The sequence below is a fragment of the Nilaparvata lugens genome, chromosome 1 (assembly GCF_014356525.2).
Source record: "Nilaparvata lugens isolate BPH chromosome 1, ASM1435652v1, whole genome shotgun sequence".
NCBI classification, from domain to species: domain Eukaryota; kingdom Metazoa; phylum Arthropoda; class Insecta; order Hemiptera; family Delphacidae; genus Nilaparvata; species Nilaparvata lugens.
The window spans coordinates 7884703-7911068 of NC_052504.1; the positions used below are offsets into that span (position 1 = coordinate 7884703).

Below are 26366 nucleotides of genomic sequence, written 5' to 3' on the forward strand. Positions count from 1 at the left end.
CCAGGGTGGGGAGGGAGGAGTGTGCCCCCCAGGGAGTGTCGTCGCAACTAGACCAAGAAACTGGCAATTCCCTCCACCCCCCTCCTCACCATTGATAACCCACACCACTCTATCATCATGGACCACAACCACAACATGTTTCTCAATGTGCCGCTGCTTTGTTCTAACGATATCAAGGAGTTTTTAAAACCTCCAGTTAATTACTTTGTGAAAAAATTTAGAAGTTTTGAAAATAAGTTGACAATTTCTAATAACATGAGCTATCAAATCAAATCAAATCCATTTTATTGCCAACGACAAGTATGAAACAAGTATAGGCCACGTCATAAAAATACAATCATTGTTATACATGTACATAATATCACAATTTCATCACAATATAAAAATTTTTCATATTAAAGCTAAAATATTCATCCAGATTGTAAAAACAGTTTCTAATTAGAAAATCTTTAATTATTAATTTGAAATCTTCCACAGCCAAGTCTCTAATGTTTAATGGTAATTGGTTAAAGAATCGAATTGCACACGCCCTAAAACTCACATGACTGAATTTGTACCGACAGTATTCATTTCTCAGGTTCAATTTACTTCTGGTATTGTGGGAATGAATTTCAGAATGACTGGAAAAGGACATAACATTAGTTTTTACGAACAATAAACATTGAAATATAAAAATACAGGCTAAACACATAATTCTAAGTTCAATGAAAAGAGGTTTGCAATGCGTAAGGGGTGGTACATTGCATATATTTCTTATTGCCCTCTTTTGTAAAATAAACAAAGAATTAGCATCATTGTAGTTTCCCCATAATAACGTACCATAGGAAAGATGAGAGTGTACATAGCTATAGTAAACAGTAATTCGGATTTTTTGAGAAACTATTTCCTTCAGTCTCTTGAGCATAAAAATACCCCTTGTGACTTTTGGGATAGTGCAATCAACATGACTCTTCCACTTCATATTACAGTACTTTGTATGTTGAAGCCTAGGAATTTGACTAAATGTGGTGGATGTCGGGTTCCATAAGACACAGATAAATCCAGTGTTTTGTCTGAATTCAAAGCAAGTTTATTAGCTCTACACCAATCTGACACAAGATTCACCTTTTCTTCTAGAACAGTTTCTCTCATTTCGCTACCAGTAATTACATTTAGACATACATCATCCGCATACATGTAACACTTTGTACTCTCATCCTCAATGTTCCCTGGCAGGTCATTCATATAAATTATGAATAACAAGGGTCCTAAGATTGAACCTTGCGGCACTATAGTTTTAACAGGCTTAAAACCAGACATTTCTTCATTAAAAGAAACAGCTTGGAATCTATCATTCAAATATGACCCTATCAGTGCTACAGATATAGAATTTAAACCTAAATTTTCCAGTTTAGTCAGAAGAATGTTATTGGAGACTGTGTCGAAAGCACGTGACATATCGAATAGTTTTGCATTTACAGCATTTTTTCCTTCCATACCTGTTAGGATATCCTGAATGAAAGACATCACCGTCTGACAAGTGGTATGATTCTTTCTGAAACCAAATTGCTTATCTGATAGTAAATTTTCCCTCTCTAAGTAATCTGACAACTGTTGAACAATTATAAATTCGAAAACTTTAGATAAGATTGGCACAATGGATATTGGCCTGTAGTTACTACACAGTTTGGGGTCGCCTTTTTTAAAAATTGGCACCACTTTCGACAGTTTAAGCAAGTCAGGAAAAACACCAAAGTCAATACAAGAGTTAAAGATATGACATAAAACTTCACATATATGTTGACTGCTTGTTTTTCATATGAAAGAATTTAAAAGAAAAATATCTCAACAGTTGATATTTCTAAGAGAATTTAATGACAAAAACACTTGTTCCACAATCACATTCTTATTCTTACTTTTTCCAAATAGTGAGAGACTGTGTTAATGGTGCTTGGTATTCCAGCCAAAACATCAGCTATGCTATGAACATAATACGAATTGAAATTTTCATAATTTGAGTTTACATTTTTCTTATGCGAAGTAGACGTACTGTTTAACAATAAATTTTCTCTAATAACTTTCCACATTAACTTTGGTTTGTTACTTGTATTATTGACTAGATTGTTATGAAAATCCAATTTTGCTTGCTTGACTTGCTTATTATACAAATATCTGACTTTCTTATAAATATCTTTGTGTACATACATATTAAAACATTTGACTAGATCATAAAGATATAAACAGGTCTCTCTCATAGCAATCAATTCATCTGTGTACCAAATTTGTATGAAACAAATTAGGTTTCACGACAGGTGTTGTCCAATATTGCATATTGTCCTATAATGGAATCTACAATTAATTGACCGAACGTAGTGAGGTCTATGTTCCAACTCGATTTGCTTTTGTCTGTCTGTGTGTAATGCGATTATGGCCAAACGCGTTGATAGAATTCGATGAGAGGCAGGAATACTCCTTTTTCAACTGCGCGTCGAAAAAGTAAAAATGATAAAATGATTTAATTAAATGAATAATGCCTAAGAAGTTATAATATTCTTGATTGAAAAAAATTAATTTCAAAATAGTTGAGAAATATTTTCATCAGATGGGAAGATTATCACGAAACTGGATAAATCATCATATGGGTTACAAATTCAAACGTGAACTGAGTTTATCAACATGAGTGAGTTTTGATCTACGAGAAAACAATTAACAGTTTTTTGAGTAAATTATGATTTAACTGTGAATTGTGATTTATCTAGAACAGGTGACATCAGATACTTGTGGATGAGAAAACTGCGTGAGGTCTACTGTTCACAGAACTACTAGTTATTTCAGAGCTGTTTTCCAAGAATATTCACTCAAGTAGTCCAAATTTAAGGATTTACACGAACTACCTACGGTTCAAGATCATCAACAGCAAATGATCATGTTTCATCATTGAGTAAATTTCATAAATCCTCACTGTATTGGTAAAATATATTGGTAATGATTAATTACTGTAGGGTAATCAAAGCTCTGCAATGATTTGAATACTAAGCTTCAAGGCTCATCATTAAGTTCGTTTCATAATTATTCTTCATTACAGAGTGAGTAATCCAAGCTATCCAAACACTACAAATTTCTCACTGTCTCATTCATAAATGCAAATGACGACTTCAAAGCAACGGCTACTGAGTTAACAATAAAAGTTCAAAATGAATTTTCTTCTCCTTCTTCCACTCAAGGTTTTAGGCTTTTGCCTGTTTCGACTCACAACAGTATATTATGGACGAGTTTCCCAGCTCTGGATTAAGCTAAATTCTAGACTTTGGAGTCTAGACTTCTAAACAGCTGGAGTCTGAAAATTGACTTTCCGAAACGGGGCGTAAGTTAGTCGCAGTTTTTATGATAATCTTTATTTTCTCATTTCTATAATTGGAAACGTTTTTCCTTGACAAAATGGAACATCCCTAAATCATTCAAAATAACAAAAACTTTTCACTATTCTCTCTTTATTTTATTTTGTGTTCTATTTTCTTGTTTTACGAAATTTGATTTAAAAATCGTTAGTCGTTTTACTGCGAGTGCGTCCCGTTTAGGAAAGCCAATTTTCTGACTCCAGCTGTTAAAAGTCTAGAACTTAGCTAAATCCCGAGCTCGGAAACCGGCCCTAAATCTATCTGAATCGCTTACCGCAGAAAGACAACGTCCAGTTTTCATAATTTTACAGGAGAGACAAAAAAATTGATAAAACCTGAACCTAAACCTGCAGTAAACGATATATTCAAAACGTCGCCATTACAATGCTTCCAGTTGGACATGTTTCCTCTCTACAATAAACGCTGTATCTAGAGCTGCGTACACATATTCGCGCTTCCAACCCGCAACGAGCACGCTCCTCCCTCGTACCGCCCTCGTACCGCCCTCGTACCACCATCGAACCACAGTCGCTCCGCCCACGCACCCACGTTACGGAACGTTAGGGAAGATGTTAGATCTCCTCGCGTTCCCCGGTCGAACCACTGTTGCTCCCCGGTCGATCATCAATCGCTCTGCTGGAGTGACGTTCGGTTGCGGAGCAGAGCGAAAGTCTGTACGCACCTTTACATTTAATAGTTGATTTATTGAGAAAAAAATTGAAAAAGTTGGACATGTTTCCTTTCTGCAGTTAGCGATTTTTTATTCACAACAGTACAGTATTCTAAAACTTTAATAATCATTGAATAAGTTGTCCATCTTTTATATCTTATTGCCTTATTTTCCGAGGTCTCTTCTATTTTTCCCATAGGGTGGTAGTTTGGAATTTTCAAGGGAATCCTTTCTATTGGCATTCTGTTTGCAATTTTTTGCTCCATCCACTAGCTGCGATATGATATAACTCTATCATTCATGTTGAAGGCACACAGCTCTTGCTTTATATCCTCATTTCTTATGAGTGGTCCCGGCTGTCACAGCCCTTTGTCCTGCATGAATCTCATATTGTAATTTATATTCTCTGTTAATAATATTCACACGACGGACTAAAACAATGTGATATTATCTGATTCGAGCTCTCGATCCCATTAATGTGAACATTCATGAGAAAACGTTTGCGTGAAAAGAGTACCAGTGGAATCTAGCATTCACTGCACATTTACAAAGCCCCCAAAATTTCGGACTTTTTTAATTTTTCATTTAGTCTCGAAAACCTCGAGTTTTTCGAGAAAAAGCATCCTCTACAAAATTAAAGATAATAAAATTTCCAATAAATTGAGTGGTCACGCAGGACTCTACCACTTATGATTGTGGAGCTACGAATTTTCAAAAAGGGATTTCATAGGGGTTTTCAAAATTTTGCAAACTTATGACAGAGCAATCTATCATTTTCTTTACATTATCCTGATGGACTCCAATATTTATTTATTCATTTATTTATTTACAATGCAAATGACACTAATGTAATAACATTGAAAGATCAAATAATAAGATAGTCCTTGTGCTATTTTTCTTCCAAATTTATAGGTGAAAAAGTCCGAAATAAGATTAGAATTCCACGTGTACAATTTTGATAAAATTTCAGTCCAAAATAAAAATGAAAACTATAAATTTTGAATTTATTTCCAATATAGGGTTTCATGAACTAGTACATAATCATATAGGAAAGGAACAACAAATCCCCCAAAAACAACGATGTAGTTGCAGAACTGAAGTAATACAATGAGTTAGTGGTTTGGGGTGTAGGAAGGGATAAAGGGGATGGTTTTGTTAGTGATGGTGTTTGGAAGCATATTTTACTCCTTGTCGAATAGCTCCGGCCTGTCATGTCAACTGTTTAGATTGGATGCTACCCTTTGAACGGCTTTGTGTTGTGGCAAAATTTTGTTGATACTCGCGTGTGAAACTACTCTGTACCATCATTGCCTCTCTCTTTATTCATCCTTCTCCATTCATCTTGGCCTATAGTGAGGTCCACGTTATAATGGCAGTGTTCAATTAGCAATGGTATTGTTATCCTTGTCTATTATTCAACAAAGCGGATAGCGCTATTTCTTTCTTGCTTTGCTCTTTTGCCAGATCGTCTTTTAACAATGCAGAAATAATCATCGATTAACAGAATATTTCATCTTAATTATGAAAAATTATTATGAAATTATTGAAAAATATAATTTCTTGCTTAATAAAATGATATCTGGGCACCGAGCTTCGCTCGTTATTTTTATTTATTGATAAAAATGGCCCTGTTTCGTAAAACTTATAAGTCAGGTAATACAGGAGAATCGCTATTGCAATTACATGCTCAATATAGCCGATAAAATCAGCTGTTCCTGTATTACGGGACTTCTAAGCTTTATGAAACAAGGGCCAGGGGCCTGTTTCATAAAAATTTAGAAGTCCTGTAATACAGGAACAGCTGATTTTATCGGCTATATTGAACATGTAATTGGAATGGTGATTCTCCTGTATTACAGGACATGTAACTTTCATGAAACAGGCCCCTGAACACAATCCTCTAGAATGATCGTGTTTATATTTTACAGCTGGCTATACGTCAGCTTATGAATTTCGGGGATGCGATAATTTCTTTCCACAGAATCAATCGCTCACTTTTTACTGTCCACAGACGACGGAAGTCTCAGCTGTTTCAGCCAGGGATAAATATGATGTCGTTCAGCGAGTTTTCCCAGGGATGAGGCCTAGTGCAATGATCGAATTTTCATATCATAATCCTACTATGTTCCAAATTTCGTGAAAATCGTTAGAGCCGTTTTCGAGATCTGTTAAACATAAATATATACCCATATAACCAGATAACCACATAATTATATGAATATAATTATATATACAAAAATTTCTCACTCAATATAATAGGTTAACTCATTATTTTTAAAGGAGAATGAACAGTTGATATTACATCAATAAACCTGTATCAGCTACTGTCCATAGAAGGCATTGACAAGACAGAGTATTGGCAACGGCTGCCATCTTTCTCTACTGCCATTATAACGTGGACCTTACTATAGGAACTTGCCAAACTCGCGCTGTTACGCGCTCTGTTCGCGTTCTGCTCTTGCTCGACCTGCGATCATCTTGCGATCTGCTCGGGTAACGTTCAGAGTGTAAGTCTGTACGCACCTCTATATGATAAAAACCTTGCTCTATACATATAAGCTTGTATCAAGAAATAAAAATGGAGAATAAAAAATCTAAGTAGGTACCTTTTTTGAGAAAAAATTGAAAAATGGTACATTTTTTTTGAGAAAAATTTGAAGAATGGTACCTAGATTTTGTATTTTTATTTCTATTTATCGATAAATGAGAGTAGCCCTGTCTACAGTAATGTAGCTTGTAAGTTACAGTATGGTATTTGTATCAATATGAAAAAAAGAAATCAAAATTCGGGGAAGAAACAGTTTTGGGCTGTGCCTGTTGGTTCTTCCCCAATCATTTTGAATATTTGTTTTCTGTGTAACAATAAATATAGTATATTTCCCACCTAGAGCAGAAAATGAGATTTTTCCGGCTCGAAATCGGATTTCAAGTCCAAGGCCATAGGCCGAGGACTAGAAAAGATTGAGAGCCAGAAAAACATTTTTGCCCCTGGTGCGAACAAAATTTTTCGCCACACTACAGGTATTACTGACAAAATAAATAAAGAATACTTGTTATCGTACCTATCTCTTGATTTGGTGGAAGAAGATTTGCAGTCTGGATTTCAGATCCTTTTAAAATATTACTTGGAATATCATGGGCGTCGTCATCTTCAAGCATTTTTGAAAATTCGGAATGTGCTAATCAACAATAAATAATTGAATAAAAATGGTTGCGAAGCGAATGCTGAATTAGTTTGATTCGAAATTCCAAATGTAATGTAAAATAATGGAGACTTCAGTTGAAGAAAGTTGACACTCGCCCGATCTAGCGGATGACTTATTAACCATGGACTTCCATGTTAGCGGCTGGAAACAGTACTCTTTCCGGCCTAGGCCGGAAAAGAAACCTGTTTCTTACGTCAGACGAGAGTCGTCTGCAAACAAGGTCTTTCAGATCTACGTAGGGACTGGAAAACAGCTGCTTTCTGTGCAGTGTGGCGAAAAATAAATTGTTCATTCACTGCTTACATTCACAATTCTACAGATTTGTTATCACAATAAGAATCAAATATAGCCAGACACGAAACTCATTTCTTGAGCTCACACTTCCAAGCATTTTAATAAAAATTGAGAAACTTAAACCAAATCCACACTAATATGACAAATGATAATAATTGCACCAGGATGAGGATATAACAATGAATAATTTACAAATACATTTCTCCGTGATCTCTTTATTGGTAATTTTTATCCAATTGTCATCAATCTCAACAATAACATTTCTCCAGTAATTTGCTTGGAAACCTTCTATAGAAAGCGCAATTTATGAAGATGCGACAATGAAGAGATTGCATCAATGATTGGTTTTGACAATTTCAAATAAGACCTCGTCATAAATGTTTTGACTTTCTGGCTCAGATGTGAACATAAAATCATCAGCCTGTTCATCCATGTCATCGTTTTCCATAGTTGTCACCTGGGGAATCTCAGATGGTATTATTTTGATTGTTGACTCTTTCACTGTAGATTTATATCTTTCCATCTCGTTTGAAATCTTCTCCTCATTTACAATCATGTTCTCATGATTGCGAGCTGCAAATATAATCAATCATTATTATTTTTATTACAATAATTGATACTCAATTTCAATAATTGTCTGAACGTACAGTATTGAAATATCAATTGAATCTGTAGCTTGGAGATGTCGTGTTTACATACATACATGGCTGTAGCATAGAAGTAATAGATTTGTCGTGTTTACATACGTATATACATAGGCCCACACATACACAGACCAATACCCAAAAAACGTTGTATTTCATGTGTATTTCTAAAAGTAATTAATTCTTTATTCATTTATACAATAAGTACATCTTAGAAATGATAGAGAGAAGAAAAATAAGAAAACCTTGTGCTATTCCTCTCCCAAATTTAGATAGTCCGAGATAGCTTAAGTCTTGTAGTTCTTCAATTCACAACATTTTCAGTTCTCTAGTATTTTCACAATGTAGATTTTCAAATTTAGATGCTTCAAAACTAAATATAGAATATACAAGCAATACTTCTCTTGTCTATATGGTAGTAGGTAGGGAACAGAATGTGAAAATACGAGTGACGTTCAAATGGGAAATACCAAAATAGATTGATGGAAAAGCGTCGAAGAGTATTTTCTTAATGACTTCAGTTATATTCCATTCACTCTAGGAGGGAGAGGAAGGATTTTCATTTCAATTCACAATCAATCATCGCTTTTGAAGTTCAGTAGGCTACTAAACAATACACTATTTGAACAAACAGCCTGAAGCTGCGTTTACACCGGAGTTAATAACACAAGTTTTTAACATTTTTGTTATCAACTGATGTTAATTACAAAATTTAATAACATCATGTTGAGTTGCGTTTACACCGGAGTTGATAACATGAGTTATTAATAAAAAGTTGTAAACTTGACTGAATCTACAAAAAAATATTTTGAAAAAAGTTGATAACTCGTGTTTTCAACAGAAAATTCCTTGTTATTAACAAGATTTATGTTATCCATCGATAGTCGGTAACTTTTGTTAATAACAGGTTACTATCTTCCCCGCAACCCCCTCGCCCAGCATCCCTACCCTACAACTACAGCTGTTCCCTAATAACTACAGCTGCAGACAAAACACGTGACAAAGTTATTAACTTTTGTTGATAACAAGACCAGCAGCGAAAAGAAAATGTTATTAACTTATGTTGAAAACTTTTGTTTAAACTCTGGTGTAAACGCATTATAATTTATTCACATTATATCAGATGAAGATCATTATTTTAATGATCACACACATGTTTCAATTCAAATTTGGAGACAATTTTTTGCTTTTTCTTCCGGTGTTATATCATATGAATACTCTCGTTAAATGTAATTCAATTATATTGATAACAAGATCTTGTTAATAACAAGGAATTTTCTGTTAGAAACATGAGTTATTAACTTTTGTCAAGAGAAATTTTTGACGAGTCAGTCAAGTTAATAAATTTTGTTAATAACTCGTGTTATTAACTCCTGTGTAAACGCAGCTTTAGAAGCAATTCACGACCATTAAAGATTCTCCAAGTGATATATTATATTGTTCAATAAATAGATGGTTATGAAATAATAAAGTTACTATTCCATTGAATTAGATAAAAGAAAACTCACCACAATATGGAGGATCTACACCAACAGTAATAGCGGAAAACACACCCTCTCTTGGCAGGCCGGGTGTATCAGCTTTGTAGCCTGCTATAGTGCACGTTTCTAAGGAACAACTCTTCACCAAAGAGTAAACCGGTTGACTACCAAACGTCGAAGACCTGGAAAACAAAAATGTTAATATAATAAATTTATATTGTAATAGTGTATTTCGCAACTAGAGCAGAAAATGAAATTTTTCCGGCTCGAAATCGGTTTTCGAGTCCGAGGCCGTAGGCCTCGGACTAGAAAAGATTGAGAGCCGGAAAAACATTTTCGCCCGTGGTGCGAACGCTATTTTTCGCCACACACAAAAATATATATATGAGAATAGTTGTTTACTAAGCACCTCTCTTAGTTCCTCACCTTTCTTAGCACCTCACCTTTCTCAGTTCCATGTTAGCAGCTGGAAAGGGTACTCTTTCCGGCCTAGGCCGGTAAGAAACCGTTTCTGACGTCAGACGAGAGTCGTCTGCAAACAATGTCTTTCAGATCTACGTAGGGACTGGAAAACAGCTGCTTTCTGTGCAGTGTGGCAAAAATGTATTCATTTATAATAATGCTCTCTGTACGATCAGGTAAAAATATTAAACATTTTAAAACGGTGATTGATTAGAAAAACCAACGGTACTAAGATATTCAATAAATTATTATAAAGACCGACTTAGCAACTTTTTACTGGTGATATTTTCAAAGTCTTTCGGTTTAGATACTATCAAGTATTAAAATAGGAATATTTTCTCAGGAAAATAAATTTTCCAGGATAAAACAAATATTTTTCAGTACTTGTTTGAAATTGTATAACTTTTTCTGCAAATTGATATTTGCAGAATAGGTCTTTATTTCATCAACTTGAAGCATGTTTATTAAAAATTTCATGGATTCGTCTCTTACCGAATTTTGAATGATCTGTTTTGAAATTCTAACTTGGTGATAACTTGGTGACGCATCATCACGTCTGAACTACTGGTCTGATTAGCTTGAAATTTTGCATATAAATTGAAATATTGAATAACGAGTTCTTCAACATTTCATTACGTCAAGTTTCCAGTTTGTCAAGTTTTAAAATAGAGCCTTGCGGAGCACTGTGGTTACCAGCTACTCAACAATAAATTGGACTATTTTTATATTAGACCTATTTCTCATGAGTTTGAAATTGTATAAAATAAACTAACATTTTTATCTGCATTAGGATATTTTTGATCTACATATAGATCAATGTCAACTTTTTTGATCTGTCAACTGAAATATGAATATTAAAAAAAATATTCAACAGTTGTCAACAATAGTCAACGGTTGAATTTTTTGATCTGAATCCAGGTTAGATTTTGGCGCGTTTTTTTGACATTCTAATTGAATGGGTAACAATAGTATGAATGACCTAGAAGTGCACCCCTTCCCTTAAGGCTCTACAAAGGCTAAAAATAAACTTTCTACTCGTGATATTTTTCAAAGTTTTTCGATTTGTATATCATCAAGCTATCAAAATGGAAAAGTTTTTTCAGGGAAACATTTTTCCTACTATCATTACTTTATAAGATATGAGCGCCTGAAGTTTGAATTTTTGGGACAGAACATTTTAAATCCGGTAAGATATAAATCTATGAGATTTAGAGGATTGATTCTTCATGGTATTGTTAATCTAGTCAAATAAATATTTTCTGGAAATATCAATTTTTGAAAAAGTAATTCAATTTACCAAAAATAACTCAACTAAAAGTCAATTCTGGTTACTTTTAGTGAATTGAATAACTATCTAAACAATTGATATTTTAAGAAAATATTTGTCTTATTAGATCAACAATACTATGAAGAATCTATCCTCTAAATATCATGGCTTTATCTCTTACCGAGTTTGAAATGTTCTGTCCCAAAAATTTAATCTTTAGGCGCTCATATCTCAGAAAGTAATGATAAGAAAAATATTTTTTCCCGAGAAAACTTTTTCGTTCTGATAGCTTGATGATATACAAATCGAAAAACTTTGAAAAATATCACGAGTTGAAAGTTTATTTTAGCCTTTTCCGATCTCATCATTTTCCTATTGCCTGCTTTGGCTTGTGCACATAATATAATGTCTTTTATGGTTCTCAGATGACAGTGAGCCTTTCATTTTTTCTTCATTGTCATAGGTACACTATTTATAATGATAATATATATTGTTAGAATAGAATAGGAAAAACTTCTATTGGAGCGTCAAAACAAGCTACCTTGAGGAGATCTTGAAAGTACAATAGCGTAAGTAGATATCCCATGGTATAGGGCGTTTATGTCGCAACTTTTACTGTTATCTCAAGCCGATTACTGTCGATTTTTACTGTTTTGACCGGGTAAGAGTGTATGAACGGCACAATATGAGAGACTACCAGCGTCATAAAGCTTCACAGGAAAGAACTACGTGGACTATCAGCTTGAGATAACAGTAAAAGTTGCGACATAAATGCTCTATACCATGGGATATCTACTTATGCTATTGTTTCTCTATGGTACAATGAGCATTATATTACCAGAAGATTATTATTCCATGCCTTGAACTATTCTAAACATTATGATCATTTTTTAAAGGCTTTAGCAATGACTGGTCCACGGTAATATTGTCGTCTGTAATAATGATTTGCAGACCAAAGTTAGTTGACTTATTACAACCTGAATAATTATCACCATTCTAATGTAACACCAGATAAAATAAGAGATATTTACAAATATATGACTAATGCGATTAACGTGCGAAATTACATCTTAGAGACTACGGGATGGTCTTTTTTTTATCACTGAAATTGTTCATTAATAATCACATATATTGTTGAAACTGAGGGGTTGTTTTATAGGTTGTTTATAAAATTGTAGTGGAAGTTGTTGGTGCATTTGAGAAGCAGGTTATTGATTTTATCTTTTGTTGTTGTAATGTCTAGTCAATATTCAATATCTGAAAGATCGTCTATTGTTCTACTAGTACAGTTTTTTATGCCACGGTGACATGTAAAATTACTCCCCCATATACAATCAATGATATTTTAATAGCTTTAAATATGTGTTTTTGTAATTTTTAAGGAGTCTACATCAAACTATTTAATTTCAATAGTGTTATCCAGAATTCAAAGAGAAGATGATCAATTGTGTTGATGTTGTAATTGTAATTTATGTATTGTTAGTGTGCAACTCTTTGTATGGGGCATTGCCCTTATAACAAATAAAGCTCATTTATTTATTTATTATTATTTTTTCATTAGAACCTGGATAACAAGAATAATACTTGCTTCTGTACAGTGGGCTACTTACTTGATAGAATCAACAGGCATATTGACTTTACCAGCCCAGACATCACAGCCACTATTGATTGATGCTGTGAAGTATGCGTAAGCACGTATGTGAGAACAAAAAACCGCTGTTAAAAGAAAACAATATTTCTTTATTCTTGTTCAGTAATATAACAATATAATTTTCTATCATCCTAAATAATTGTAGCCACTTACTTGATAGAATCAACTGGCATATTGACTTTACCAGCCCAGACATCACAGTCACTATTGATTGATGCTGAGAAGTACTCATAAGCACGTAAGTGAGAGCAAACCATATATGCTGTTAAAAAAACAAATTTTCTTTATTCTTGTATATAACGATCAATTATTCTATTAGACATAATATGAAGATTATTATAAAGAGTGAGTCATATGAATGGGAACCCTTCAATAAGTTGGAGAATGTTGTAGATATAATACTGTAATATCGGGGCACCGAGCTTCGCTCTTTATTTATTTATTGACTTTTGATAAACCGAATACAATATTCTTTAAAAAATGATTTGGGAGATACTAACAGGCACAGCCCAAAACTGTTTCTTTCCCGAATTTTGATCTATACACTATGTTCTGGTTGGATTATAAATAATCCTAAAAGTGGACTGTATAAAATTTTAGGGGGTTTAAATATTCAAATGGAATCAAGTTTACTTATGCACAATAATGAACAAAAGAAAGGACTTACCATATTTCTCGCCAGTACCTATAATATCGTATGCTAATATGCTGTATTGGGGATATAGGCGTATACGGAAAGAACAGTTATTAGATAAATAGGAATTAAAGGAAGGTTCAATACATACAAATTAATAGAAATGATTGGTTATGAACACAACCATTGAACAAGCTTCCTGATTCAATTACGGTATCACTTTGAGAGAAAATTATAAAACTTCTGACAAACAGCAAATAATAAAACTAATGTGAGCTTCAACAATCTGCTCCAAACTTCAAAGTTATAAGAATTAAGAAAATTAAAAGGAACACACAACGATCTTTCCTCAACATTCGAATTCATTCCTACAACTACGAGCCACAAGCAACAACTTTTTTGAAACACAGTATAGAATTGGCCTTTTTCTGTATTTATTGGAATATGGGCTTAAGCACACTCAACAATAAATTTCCCATTTTTCGACCGAATTTTACTTATGATGCATGAATTTGGACCGCCTTAACGAGACGAGAAGAATGAAGTTTAGTACGATAGAATCTGAGCACTGTGTCAGAAGTTATAAGTGTTTGAAATTTTGATCCTTGAGTGTCCTTAAGCGCGCCTCTCCACTAGGAAATACTGGAATGAATTGCATCTAACAGGTGATTCTCATAGAACATAATATCATGAGCTTATGTCATTGTGCGAAATATCAATGTGAGGACAATGTAGTTGGTGATGATGGTTGAAACTGAAAATTAGGTGTTTTTCACAATACAAGGAGCATTGTTGTCAGGTGTGCCTGGAAATCTTTATAAAATAGAGCGCTCTACCTGATCTCAGATTGTAAAGCTCAAATATACGCCCAGAGGGATTTTGAATCATACATCTAAATGATAGCAATCACAAGTTATTGTTGATCAAAAGCTAAAATCCATCAAAACAGATTTTTTTCTTCAAATTTCACTCATTTTTGAAAAATCATAACTGACTTCTCATTGTAGATAGAGAGTTCCAAATGATCTTATTTTATTAAAAATTTCATAATCTAAAAAAAGGCTAAGCAAATTTTTCTGTCCGATCACGAGATTTGGCAGAAATAGCTGAAAACTGGAAAATGAGCCGAAAATACGAGGTTTTTGGGCCATCCTGTATCTAGCACAAGGAAATTTCTCATGAAGAAATTGGTTCTGGACTTCTCTTATGTACCCAAATAATATATTAAAAAATCAAAACCACAATATGAATATTGCAAGCACACCCCCTTTTTTATGTCTATATTGACTGGACTAATATTATAACGATATAAATGAATACAGATATCATTTTAACACAGATAGGCTAAGCTAAAATTCATGTATTTCTATTGTTTCTAAAATTTCTGTAATATTGCAAGACTTACCATTGTATGGTAGGTTCAGGAGATCCTTCCAATCTTTAATTTTAAAAATTTTTGGAAGTGTACCACATCCGGGCTGATCGTAACCACCATTGTAATAGACATCAATATCACCTAAGAACGAAAATTACATTTTTCAATGAAGAAACATGGAAAATCCTCAGCAACCAAACCTCAACTCATCCCAATATTTATTTATTTACTCAATTATCAATTAATTAATTTATTTATCTATTTATTTACTTATTCTTTTTTATTTATTCATTCATTACAGAACAAAGAAGACTACAGGCATTAAGCCCAAAACAGTCTTCACTACAATTTACAATCGTATTAAGCAAGTTACTAAAAAAAATAAGAGATACAGTACATGCAATTTTCAAATACATAAGAAAAATATGATGAGAGCATATTGAAAGTAATTGAAAGTAATCTTAGTGTATGTAATAAATACAGAATGAGGATAATAATTTATAAAAAGAATACAATTGAGCATAGAAACAGGTAAAGGGGAAACATGTACCACTGTTGGAAAGAAAATTGATAAAAACAGAGGAACAAAGAAAAAAATGCGTTAAAAAAATATTTGATATTTGAAAGAGTGTGGCAAGTTCCAACTGTTGACTAAAGGTTTGAGAAGAGAAATATTGTTAGGTTTTTGTGATTGTATGATAGGTTTATTTGTAAGGTAACAATCCATTGCTTTCATCAATCAAATTGAAAATTTCAACAAGCTTATTGTTTGAATCATTATACTGTTTTCCGAGTCCTTCATTAAAATACTAATGTAGGTTTCTTGTTCTGGTTGAAATTTTCTTCCTTTTCTCCGAAAAAAATTCTTATTTATTCATTAAAATCGATTCATCGATTGTTAAATTTGAAAATAAGAATAGACTATTCAATAGGTAATAATGAATAATAATGATATTAATAATAACAATAATAATAATAATAATGCTAAAGGCCGTTTGTCTGGAAGACAGGGAGTACAGCCCATTGCAGCTGGCACATGGAGTCCAACAGCTAACAGCCAGCACAGTAGAAGAGAGGCTGGAAGCGTGGAAGCAGAAAGAGCTGCATGGAAGATTTGCTGCAGCACTTCATTCTGATTGTGTTGACAGGAAAGAATCAATTGAATGGTTGCAGACTAGTGGAATATTCGGTGAGATTGAAGGTTTCATGTTTGCCATTCAGGACCAGGTAATCAGCACTAGAGCTTACAAAAGATATGTGATGGGACTCACAGTGGATAGTAGCTGTCGGCTCTGCAGGAAAGCCATAGAATCGATACAGCATATTTGTGGTGGCTGCTCTGTACTAGCTAATACAGAGTATTTGCAGCGGCACAACAATGAGGCCAAAGTGGTTCATCAGGCAATGGCGAAAAGATATGAGTTGATAGCGATTGAGGTGCCCTATTACAAGTGTAAGCCAGAAATGGTCTTGAATGGTGAAAAGGGAAGACTTCTTTGGGATTGTTGTATGACAACTGACAGAGCAATGGAGGCTAACAGGCCAGACATCGTCTTGTTTGACAGAAAGAATAAAGAGGCTTACATAATTGATGTGGCAGTGCCCCTTGATAGAATCTTGTGAGTACCATTGCCGAAAAGAGAAGAAAATACCAGCCCCTGTCAGTTGAACTGAAAGATATGTATAAATTAAGGAAGGTGGTGATAATCCCTATAGTAGTGTCTGCCAATGGACTGGTCACAAAAGAATGGAGACAAGCAATGGAACAACTGCAGTTGGAGAACTGGCATATTATGAGAATTATGCAGAAAGCAGCAGTCCTTGGTGCAACTAATATTGTACGTAAATTTCTAAGCCTCTGATCTGGAAAAGAGTGAATGAGTCTCTGCTTTGAATTGCAACTATTTTAGTCTTGAGATCAGAATTGATCTCCGGCTACTTAGTTATTGAGACAAAAATATTTTTCAATAATAATAATAATAATGAAATATATGTTACACTCTTTCGACCGTAAACACGTCGGACACTAACTCTGTTGTGAATTATTTTCCAAGTGAATTATTATTAAAATACACTTACTTATTTGGTTGAGAAATGTGGATGCATTTCACTCCCTCAGCCTGACACCAGTGGCGCTTATTTCTAGAGTAATGGACCATGTGGCCAAAACAAATGAGAAGATTAAATTTGATTTGAAATTTATTTGATTGAATCTGTCCATATTGTAGTGCCCCTGGTGACAGGCTAATGATGCCACATTTCTCAAACAACAAATAAGTGTACTGAAATATTCACCCTGAAACAAAGTGTCTTAACTTAAACATGATATTTACCATGAAGTATTTTGTTATATAGTGAGGTCCACGTTATAATGACAGTATTTGATCAACTTTGGTTTTGCTATCCTTGTCTATCTTTCGACAAAGCCACAACGATGCCAATTATGTTTTTGACAGTGTAGAAATATGATTAATTAATGCAGAGAATCGGCATCGCTATTCTTCTATCTTTATTCACTGTCATTATAACGTGGACATCACTATAGAAAGCAACATCCATTCAATTTGGGAAAGAATGAGTTTTTGTTGAGAGTCGCATAGTTTCACAAATTATTATTCTAAACAGCAAGAGGCACATCACGGATCCAGTCACGGCCATTCTTATAAAACTAGCCTAGTACAGAAAAATCCACTAACCGACAGGATTGATCATTCCAAATCCTGCTAATGGGATAAATGGTCGCATGTTAGTATGGTAAACGTCCACAAAAAGTGCATCTGTTCTATCCAATCGCACTTCTATTGGCGTGCCTTCGAAGCCAGGCTGAGCCGGGTCCAAACCTGCAATGAACAATGAGGATGTACAGAATTTTATTCAAATTCATTTCACTTAAATATTCAGGAACTGTGTGAACTGTTTCTGAGTAGTATCATGGAAAACTTGAATGTTGGAGCACCAATCAGCCGTCGAAATTTGGCGATCCTGGTGTAACGACACACTCACACGACACATGCCGTTGAAGACTATAATGCCCCGCAACTCACTCGGAGACTTGGTGCCTCACTGTAACCACCGGAGTTTCCTTTTTTTTATAAAAAATGTACTCTTTCAAGAGTCTCACTAAACACCTTAAAACTACAACTCCGACTTCAGGACTCTTTCCTATGGTCCTTCAAAGTTTACATGTAATCCTAAAGGTGCGTACAGACTTTCGCTCTGCTCCGCAACCGAACGTCACTCCAGCAGAGCGTTTGATGATCGACCGGGGAGCAACAGTGGTTCGACCGGGGAACGCAAGAAGATCTAACATCTTCCGTAACGTTCATGATGGGTGCGACTGCCGAGCGGAGTCGGTGCTACTGCGGTACGATGGAGGAACGAAGGCGGTACGAGGGCGGAGCGTGCTCGGTGCGGGTTGGAAGCGCGTATATGTGTACGCAGCTTTATGGTAGAAGATTTGTGAGCTGGCCACACACAGAAATAAAAATCAGCTGTTATAATCATTACGTAATACAACAGCCGTCGGTAGATAGTAGACAAGGTTGTGTGCTGCTCCATAACCGCCCATGTATTTTATTTTAAACGCCCCAACTAAAAACAAAATGACTTTTCTGTGTGTAACCATCCAGCAGTGCGGCCTCAGGTTAAAGACTTACATGCTCTAAAGACATTGCTTTGTTTCAAATAATTGTGCTGTCTTCAGTGTTCAGAATTGATTGATTTTTAACAAATTATTTATTTTGCAGTTGGAGAATTATCTACATAAATAAAATTCCGCATCGCGCCCCCGCAGGTGTGCATCCAGAGTATCAAATGAGAACTCGAAATATCATATAGAAGAGTATCAAATGGAAACTAGAAGTATTATACAGAAAAAAAGAGTATCAACTAAAAGTATCATATATAACAGAAGAGTATCAAATAGAAACTCAAAATATCGTATAGGATAGAAGAGTATCAAATAGAAACTAAAAGTATCATATAGAAAAGAAGAGTATCAAATGGGAACTCGAAATATCATATAGAATAGAAGAGTATCAAATAGAAACTAAAAGTATCATATAGAACAGAAGAGTATCAAATGGAAACTCGAAATATCATATAGAATAAAAGAGTATCAAATAGAAACTGAAAGTATTATACAGAATAAAAGAGTATCAACTGAAAGTATCATGATTGTATAACAGAAGAGTATCAAATAGGAACTCAAAATATCATATAGGATAGAAGAGTATCAAATAGAAACTAAAAGTATCATATAGAACAGAAGAGTATCAAATGGAAACTAGAAATATCATAAATAGAATAGATGAGTTTCAAATAGAAACTAAAAAGTGTAGTCTATCATATAGAATAGAAGAGTATCAAATAGAAACTGGAAATGTCATATATAGAATAGATGAGTTTCAAATAGAAACTTAAAGTACCATATAGAATAGAAGAGTATCATATAGAAACTAAAAGTATCATATACTCTGTGTGGTGTGTAGTTGGGCAAGGAGAGTAAAAGTTTCAAATCCTTTTTTATCATTATCAGGCGAATTCCTGTAATTCTCTAAGTTGGATTCCTGCTCATCACATTATTGCAATTTCTCATTGAATTCAAGTTTGAAATGACGGATATTCACCTGTTAATCGCCCAATTCCTTTCATACGTTTGGCTGCGTAAGAGGCAACATGTGCTCCGAGACTGTGGCCAATCAAATGGATTTTGCCTAGCGGAAGGTTGTATTCAATATTCAAATGCTTGATGAATCTGGAATAAGAATATTATTGTAGAATCTATGAACTTGAAAAGAAATCTATATCATTGTTTACTTATTTTTAGTAGTATGAGCATTGGAATGAGTAAAAATATAAATATAGTACCGTAAGTTCTTGTTGAAATGTTTGTTAAGTTACTTGCTGTTCGACTGAGCTAAGAACATAGGCTCACATCTGTAAGAATAGTGTCACAATTGCCGCTTTAAAAGGTATGTGCCGAGCACTCCTTTTAATTCAGGCCTTTTCCCAAGTTATAATAGTAAATTTAATACGCAACAGACTAGAGCCATTATTGTAAGTGAGTTAGCGAAATAAATTATTTTCTCTCTCTATTGTGAACGGCCATGACTTCGAGTTTCCCATGATAGATATTTCAAAATTGTGGCTCCGAGTCGTCGAGGAATGTAGATTATGGAATTATCTCTAAAACTTAGCCTTCCTGTCGCGACATAAAGTGCGATAAGTTGGAAAACAGCAAGCAATGAAATTATAACAAACTACCGATTTTGCAGTTACTATTTGGTCCAAAGGCTCTAGAAGCCACGCAACGATTGGTCAAATTGATTCCCTTCGCCCAATAGGAGACCTGTTTCTAAATACAGTAGTGGGGGATTCCCCAGTCGAGGGACCAGATTACGTTTCGGAGGACACTTTGCTAGGAGCACTACGAGAGTAAAGATGTAGTCATTATGTTTCGCCCTTTTTCGGCAAGTTTATAAGTTTATATAATTAGTTAATGTAGGAGCTAGTTTTATTTTTATTAAAGTTTAAATGTTCTAGTAGTACCATGTCCTGAAAGGTTTAATTGTGTTTCTTCTTCATGTACGAATAATTGTTTCTTCAAATAACAGCTAAGGTACGTAAAATAAGGTTAAAATATAATTTAGGGAATTTAATCAATTGAAACTTCCATAAGAGTATTGAATTAATTAAGCCTGTTATTTTTCAAGTTAATAATATTGATTGAGAATAATCCTTTTGATTTTATTAGTGATGGAAGATACTTATAAATTTTTTCTAAAGAAGTATAGAAAGTTTTCAGTTACGTTACATTTGAGTTATTGTTTCTGGAGATATATTATCGTAGAGTATTGCTGGAAGTCAGGAAGATAGTCTTTAAATTGGAATGACATTTTTAAGATTATGTTCATATTGAGTTTATGACATTTTATAATTTTATATTTTTTCAGACTCTGTTTTCTTATGTCATTAAGGCTTTCGAATAATTTAGTAAATTTTTATGATAGAAATCTTAATAGACAAAGAAGAAAGTTTTCTTTTCCATGAAATTAATATTAATAAATGTTGGCTAGCGCACAAGTTTCCAACAATACTAGTCGAGCTACTATATGAAAAATTATATTTAATTTCGCAAACCAAACGAAAAATATCATATAAGTTAGCATCATTTCAATTTAAATTATTCCTTTCCTAAGAGTATTATATCAATTTATATAAAAGTTAACATCATAATTAATGAAGTATTCATTTTTCTAAAAGCATTATATTAATTTATTACGAGTGTTTTCATAAATGTTGCATTGTATATTAATGACACTCTGGCAAGTAAATTTGTTTTAAATCTGTTAAATTTGGAGAATGAAATCAGAACGTCAAGATAAAATCTAAATTAAATAACAGAATAAACTCCTGTTTTAGCTTTTGATGAATTGTAGGAAGAGTTAGAAATTAATGCTGTAGTACATTTATTTACAGCGGTTCATGTGTGTCCCCAAACCAACTTCTTGTACTACCACCCCTTTGGTTCCGCAACTTTATGTAACACCGCTTCAAGACACCCGTTCAGACGACAGGTCTAGGGACGTAAGAGGACGTCGCCGTCAAGCCAAATTCAACCGGTAAAAGCTCACCGCCAAAAACAAGGTACTGTAACCCCGACGATAAAGCAACGTACAGACCAACGAAAGTGCAGTGTAGTGAAACAAAGTTTCATTCGAGAATGTCAATCAATAGTGGGGATTCAAAATTATTATGAAATGGGTTATATGGGTTACTATCGACGAAACTTGGGTTCAACGGGTTTTTCTTTCTTGAGTAATTTCATGTTGAAATTAACTTGTTATTTGATGACTGATATTGTTTGGTTTTGTGACGTATTGCTATCTAAACGGGGATAGTAATGCGCCCCCGAATCAGATGAAGAATGTCAACAAAGTAACATGAAATTGTTGTTTCTGTTGTTCGATTTTAGTGGCCAATGTTTATTGAAGCTGTTTGTATTTTTCAATTATTTCAAATTGTAGTGTTATTCTATAGTATAAACTTATTAAATCAGGCATGGCAAGATTAATTGAAGTTTTCTTGACTCTAGCCCGTTCACCTGCATGAATTAGGTATAGACTCAGGTATTTTCTAGATGTGTCGGCCTATTTCTAAATTCTAAATTTTATTCAAAATTATCTTCTTTATTATCTTTTAAAAGGTTAGGCACAGGTAAGTGTTACAACTCAAATATTGGATCAAATGAAGGCGAAAAAACTAAATTGCTGATTTAAATGATAAGTGACACAACTCAAAAACCAGGTCAAAAAAGTGACACTCCAATAATGCATTAGCATATTGAGATGTGTCACTTATCGATTGAAGCAACAATTGAGTTGTATCGCTTATCTTTTAAGCGGCAATTAAATGAAAATTTGTATCACTGGTTTTTGAAAAACCAATTGCAGAGAGAAACCTGCCCTTTCAAAACGTTTGAATTTTCACGGATAACTCAAAAACTAATGAGAATACCGCAAAGCTCTACTTGGAAAAACTTGTAGGAAGTTCACCTCCTAATATCCCAAACAGAGCTGCGAGTTCAAAAATAGTTTTCCAAACATTTCCTTATTTCAAGCATTTGTTGCTTGGATTAGAACCTCAGAACTGGATCAGAGCAATGTGAAATCTGATAAAATCGCATAGTATTATACTATAGTGAGATCCACGTTATAATGGCAGTGTTATTAGCAATGTTATTGCTATCCTTGTCTATCATTCAACAAAGCGGAAAGCGCTATCTCTTTCTTACTTTGCTTTGTTGCCAGATTGTCTTTCAATAATGTAGAATTGATGATTAATTAACAAAATATTCCATCTTAATTATGAAAATTCATTGTAATATTATTGAAGAGCGTTATTTTATGCTCAATAAAATATAGACTAATTGATTATTTTAAACGAGCATGAACAATTAATATTACAGATGGAATTAAATAGACAATGCATTTATTCAAATGCTAATTAATAGTCTATATAATTATTATTTAAGGAAAATCCTAAATAAATGCTGCAAATCACCCCGAAGACTTCTGCTATTGCAGACAATTGGGAGGTACCGGGTTCGATTCCCGGGCTGGCAACTAATTTTTGGATAGTAGTTCTCATCGAGTTTCCATCTAGCTGTTAACCCTGTTGTCAATGACTGCAGTAGCAGAAGTCTTCGGGGTGATTTGCAGCATTTATTTAGGATTTTCATTAAATGATAATTATAAATTAATATTACATCAATGAACCTGTATCAGCTATCGTCTATAGAAGGCATTGACAAGACAGAGGATCGGCAACGTTGTTCTGCTATCATTATCCACTTCCATTATAAAACATGGACCCCACTATAGTTATTTTGCACTTCTTCATTGCAGCTACACTTAGTTAAATAAGAACTCTCATTAAAATTTAGCGACACAAATAAACGAAACATTCCATTTGAAATTGGTTAACACACCTGGCTAACACAGCTCCTACGACTCTTGTGTTTGATGCAGCTTGTCTATAATGATTGATATCGAACACACCTCTTCCCCAATCCACAATAAAAACATTCGCATCTTCCTACAAACAACAAAGAAAATATGTCAATCAATTGGCTTGTCAATATTTGAGGCAAATATTTTATTAGGATAATTCCTTTTTTCATTGTATGCAGTTCAATGTTAAGATATGACGTTTCGAAAAGGAGTGCAAGTTTGTACAGAAGTGAGATAAATAAATTGGAGTAGTATTCTACTAGTTATTATGCAGCAAGAAATAATGCATAGAAAATATCATCCAAATTAATAGTGTTTTCAAATGAATAATGCTGTAAAACGCTGTACTACGATATTGCAACGTCGTAGTGTAGGCCTAGAATCTAATACATGATTGGTGAAAAAGATTTTTTAAAATACCAGCTGATCTTTTTCACCAATCATGTATTAGATTCTAGGCCTACGCTGCGACGTTGCAATATCGTAGGCCGGGGCCTTGTATTAGAGGTGGCTATGCCCTATACCATGGGATATTTACTTACGCAATTGTTTCTCTATGGTATTATTGAAGTTAATTTAGACCTAAACCCATTCACATTTTGCAAGCAGATACTATTATAGACGCTCGTGGATTATTTACGATACTTCATACCAGGGACAGTAACACATGTGGAATGGAACCAACGTTCGCATTTTCTCTGAACGTGAGAGCTTTTTTATGCATACAGTGTGAGTGGTAAGGTACAGTATAGCATAATTTAATGTTATAAAAGTGTCTAATAAGGAAGTGGTCACAAAAAATTGAGTTTACCAGATTCAATAGATAAAGTATCTATTGATACTTAGAATCTAGAAATTGATACTAGAATCTATAAGATTCTATAAGTATCTAAGTAAAGATCGATTCGATTAGTTGGTGTGAGAGCGATATTGTTTTAGCACAGAAATCGGACGAGCTGTTCAAGTTTGAAAACAATACTTTAATCCAAGTCACTTGGAGACTTCAATTTTAATCCAAGATTTTAATCAAAGTCATTCTTTTTGGTAGGAGGTTTATCGTTGCATTAATTTCAATCACATTATTGAAACATTATTGTCCTAATTTTTATTTTTATATTAGAATTGATTGATCAAAAATAATGAAAATAGACCTACAACCATCCTCGGTAAATGCATATTCTTAATGTGAAATTGCAAGTTAATCAGTTTATTAGTGCATAAGTAATGATGCGTCATTCGTGAATTCCCGTACATGTATAAGCCACACAGTTCCTTACTTTATTAATACTATATTTTAATGGGAGAAATAATGTTTCTACTGTTTTACTGTCGAAGAAATACTAGAAAATTACTTCCATAGTGGGGTTATCAATTTATAAAAAGGCTACCTTTTTAAGAAGTTCGTCCTTCATAATCCTCAACCAATCCCTTTTCCTTGTATCAATGAATCCATGTATGATGAAGAAACTCTTGTTACGTGCTGCGTCAAAATCTCTGTCATTGAAATCGATTCTATCCCTAATATGCACCATGTGTCCGTCTTCAATGTTAGGCCCAGTTTTTCTGTGAATAGTAATAATATTATTATATTATGAATATTATTAATTATCATAGAATAATAATATTATAAACATTTTAGTAGTCCAGTCAATATAAACATAAAAAAGGGGGTGTGCATGCAATTCATATTGTAGTTCTGATTTTTGAATATATTATTTGGGTACATAAGAGGAATCCAGAACCGATTTCTTCATGCAACATTTCCTTGTGCTAGATACAGAGTGGCCCAAAAACCTCGTATTTTCGGCTCATTTTCCAGTTTTCAGCTATTTCTGCCAAATCTCGTAATCGGAAAGAAAAATTTGCTTCTCTTTTTTTTAGATTATAAAATTTTTAATAAAATGAGATCATTTGGAACTCTCTATCTACAATGAGAACTCAGTTATGATTTTTCAAAAATGAGTGAAATTTGAAGAAAAAAATCAGTTTTGATGGATTTTAGTTTTTGATCAACAATATCTTCCGATTGCTACTATTTAGATGTATAATTCATGATTTATGATTTTTCAAATATGAGTGATATTTTAAGGAAAAAATCAATTTTGATCATATTTAGTATTTGATCAACAATATATCCCGATTACAATCTAGATGTAAAATTCAAAATTCCTCTGAGCGTACTTTTGTGCTCTACAATCTGAGATCATAGAGGTAGAGCGCTCTATCTCATATAGATTTCCAGGTAAACCTAACAACAATGCTCCTTGTATTGTGAAAAACAACTAATTTTCAGCTTCAACCATCATCACCAACTAAATTCTCGTCACATTGATATTTGGCACAATGACATAAGTTCATGAGATCATGTTCTATGAGAATCACCCATTAGATGCACTTCATTTCAGTATTTCCTAGCGCGCTTAAGGACACCTCAAGGGTCAAAATTTCAAACACTGATAACTTTTGACAAAATGCTCAGATCTCATCGTACTGCACTTTATTCTTCTCGGCTCGTCAAGGCGGTCAAAATAATGCATCCTAAGTCAAATTCGGTCAAAAATGGAAAATTTATTGTTGAATTTTACATCTACATGGTATCAATCGGAAGATATTGTTGATCAAAATCTAAAATTCATCAAGATTGATTTTTTCTTCAAATTTCCCTCATTTAAAAAAAAATCATAACTCAGTACTCATTGGAGATAGAGAGTTCCGAATGATCTCATTCTATTAAAAAATTTATAATCTAAAAAAAGCGGAACAAGTTTTTCTGTTCGATTACGATATTTGGC

At 33.8% G+C, this 26366-nt stretch overlaps 1 protein-coding gene across 2 annotated transcripts in view; it reads right to left on the minus strand.

Moving 5' to 3' along the window:
- Nucleotides 1-7742: 7742 nt before the first annotated feature.
- LOC111060082 (pancreatic lipase-related protein 2) overlaps nt 7743-26366 on the minus strand; it is a 24731-nt gene continuing 6107 nt past the window's right edge. Inside the window, exons 4-11 of one of the 2 annotated variants that reach the window (XM_039429202.1) lie at nt 24963-25137; nt 23553-23659; nt 19690-19817; nt 17758-17901; nt 15092-15202; nt 13206-13314; nt 9700-9854; nt 7743-8120 (exon numbers count right to left, since the gene is read on the minus strand). In XM_039429202.1, coding sequence (XP_039285136.1) covers nt 7882-8120; nt 9700-9854; nt 13206-13314; nt 15092-15202; nt 17758-17901; nt 19690-19817; nt 23553-23659; nt 24963-25137 — 1168 coding nt within the window. In that variant the 3' untranslated portion in view covers nt 7743-7881. Of the gene's footprint in view, nt 8121-9699; nt 9855-13011; nt 13118-13205; nt 13315-15091; nt 15203-17757; nt 17902-19689; nt 19818-23552; nt 23660-24962; nt 25138-26366 lie in introns of both variants that reach the window. The other variant, XM_039429210.1, reaches the window with a different exon arrangement.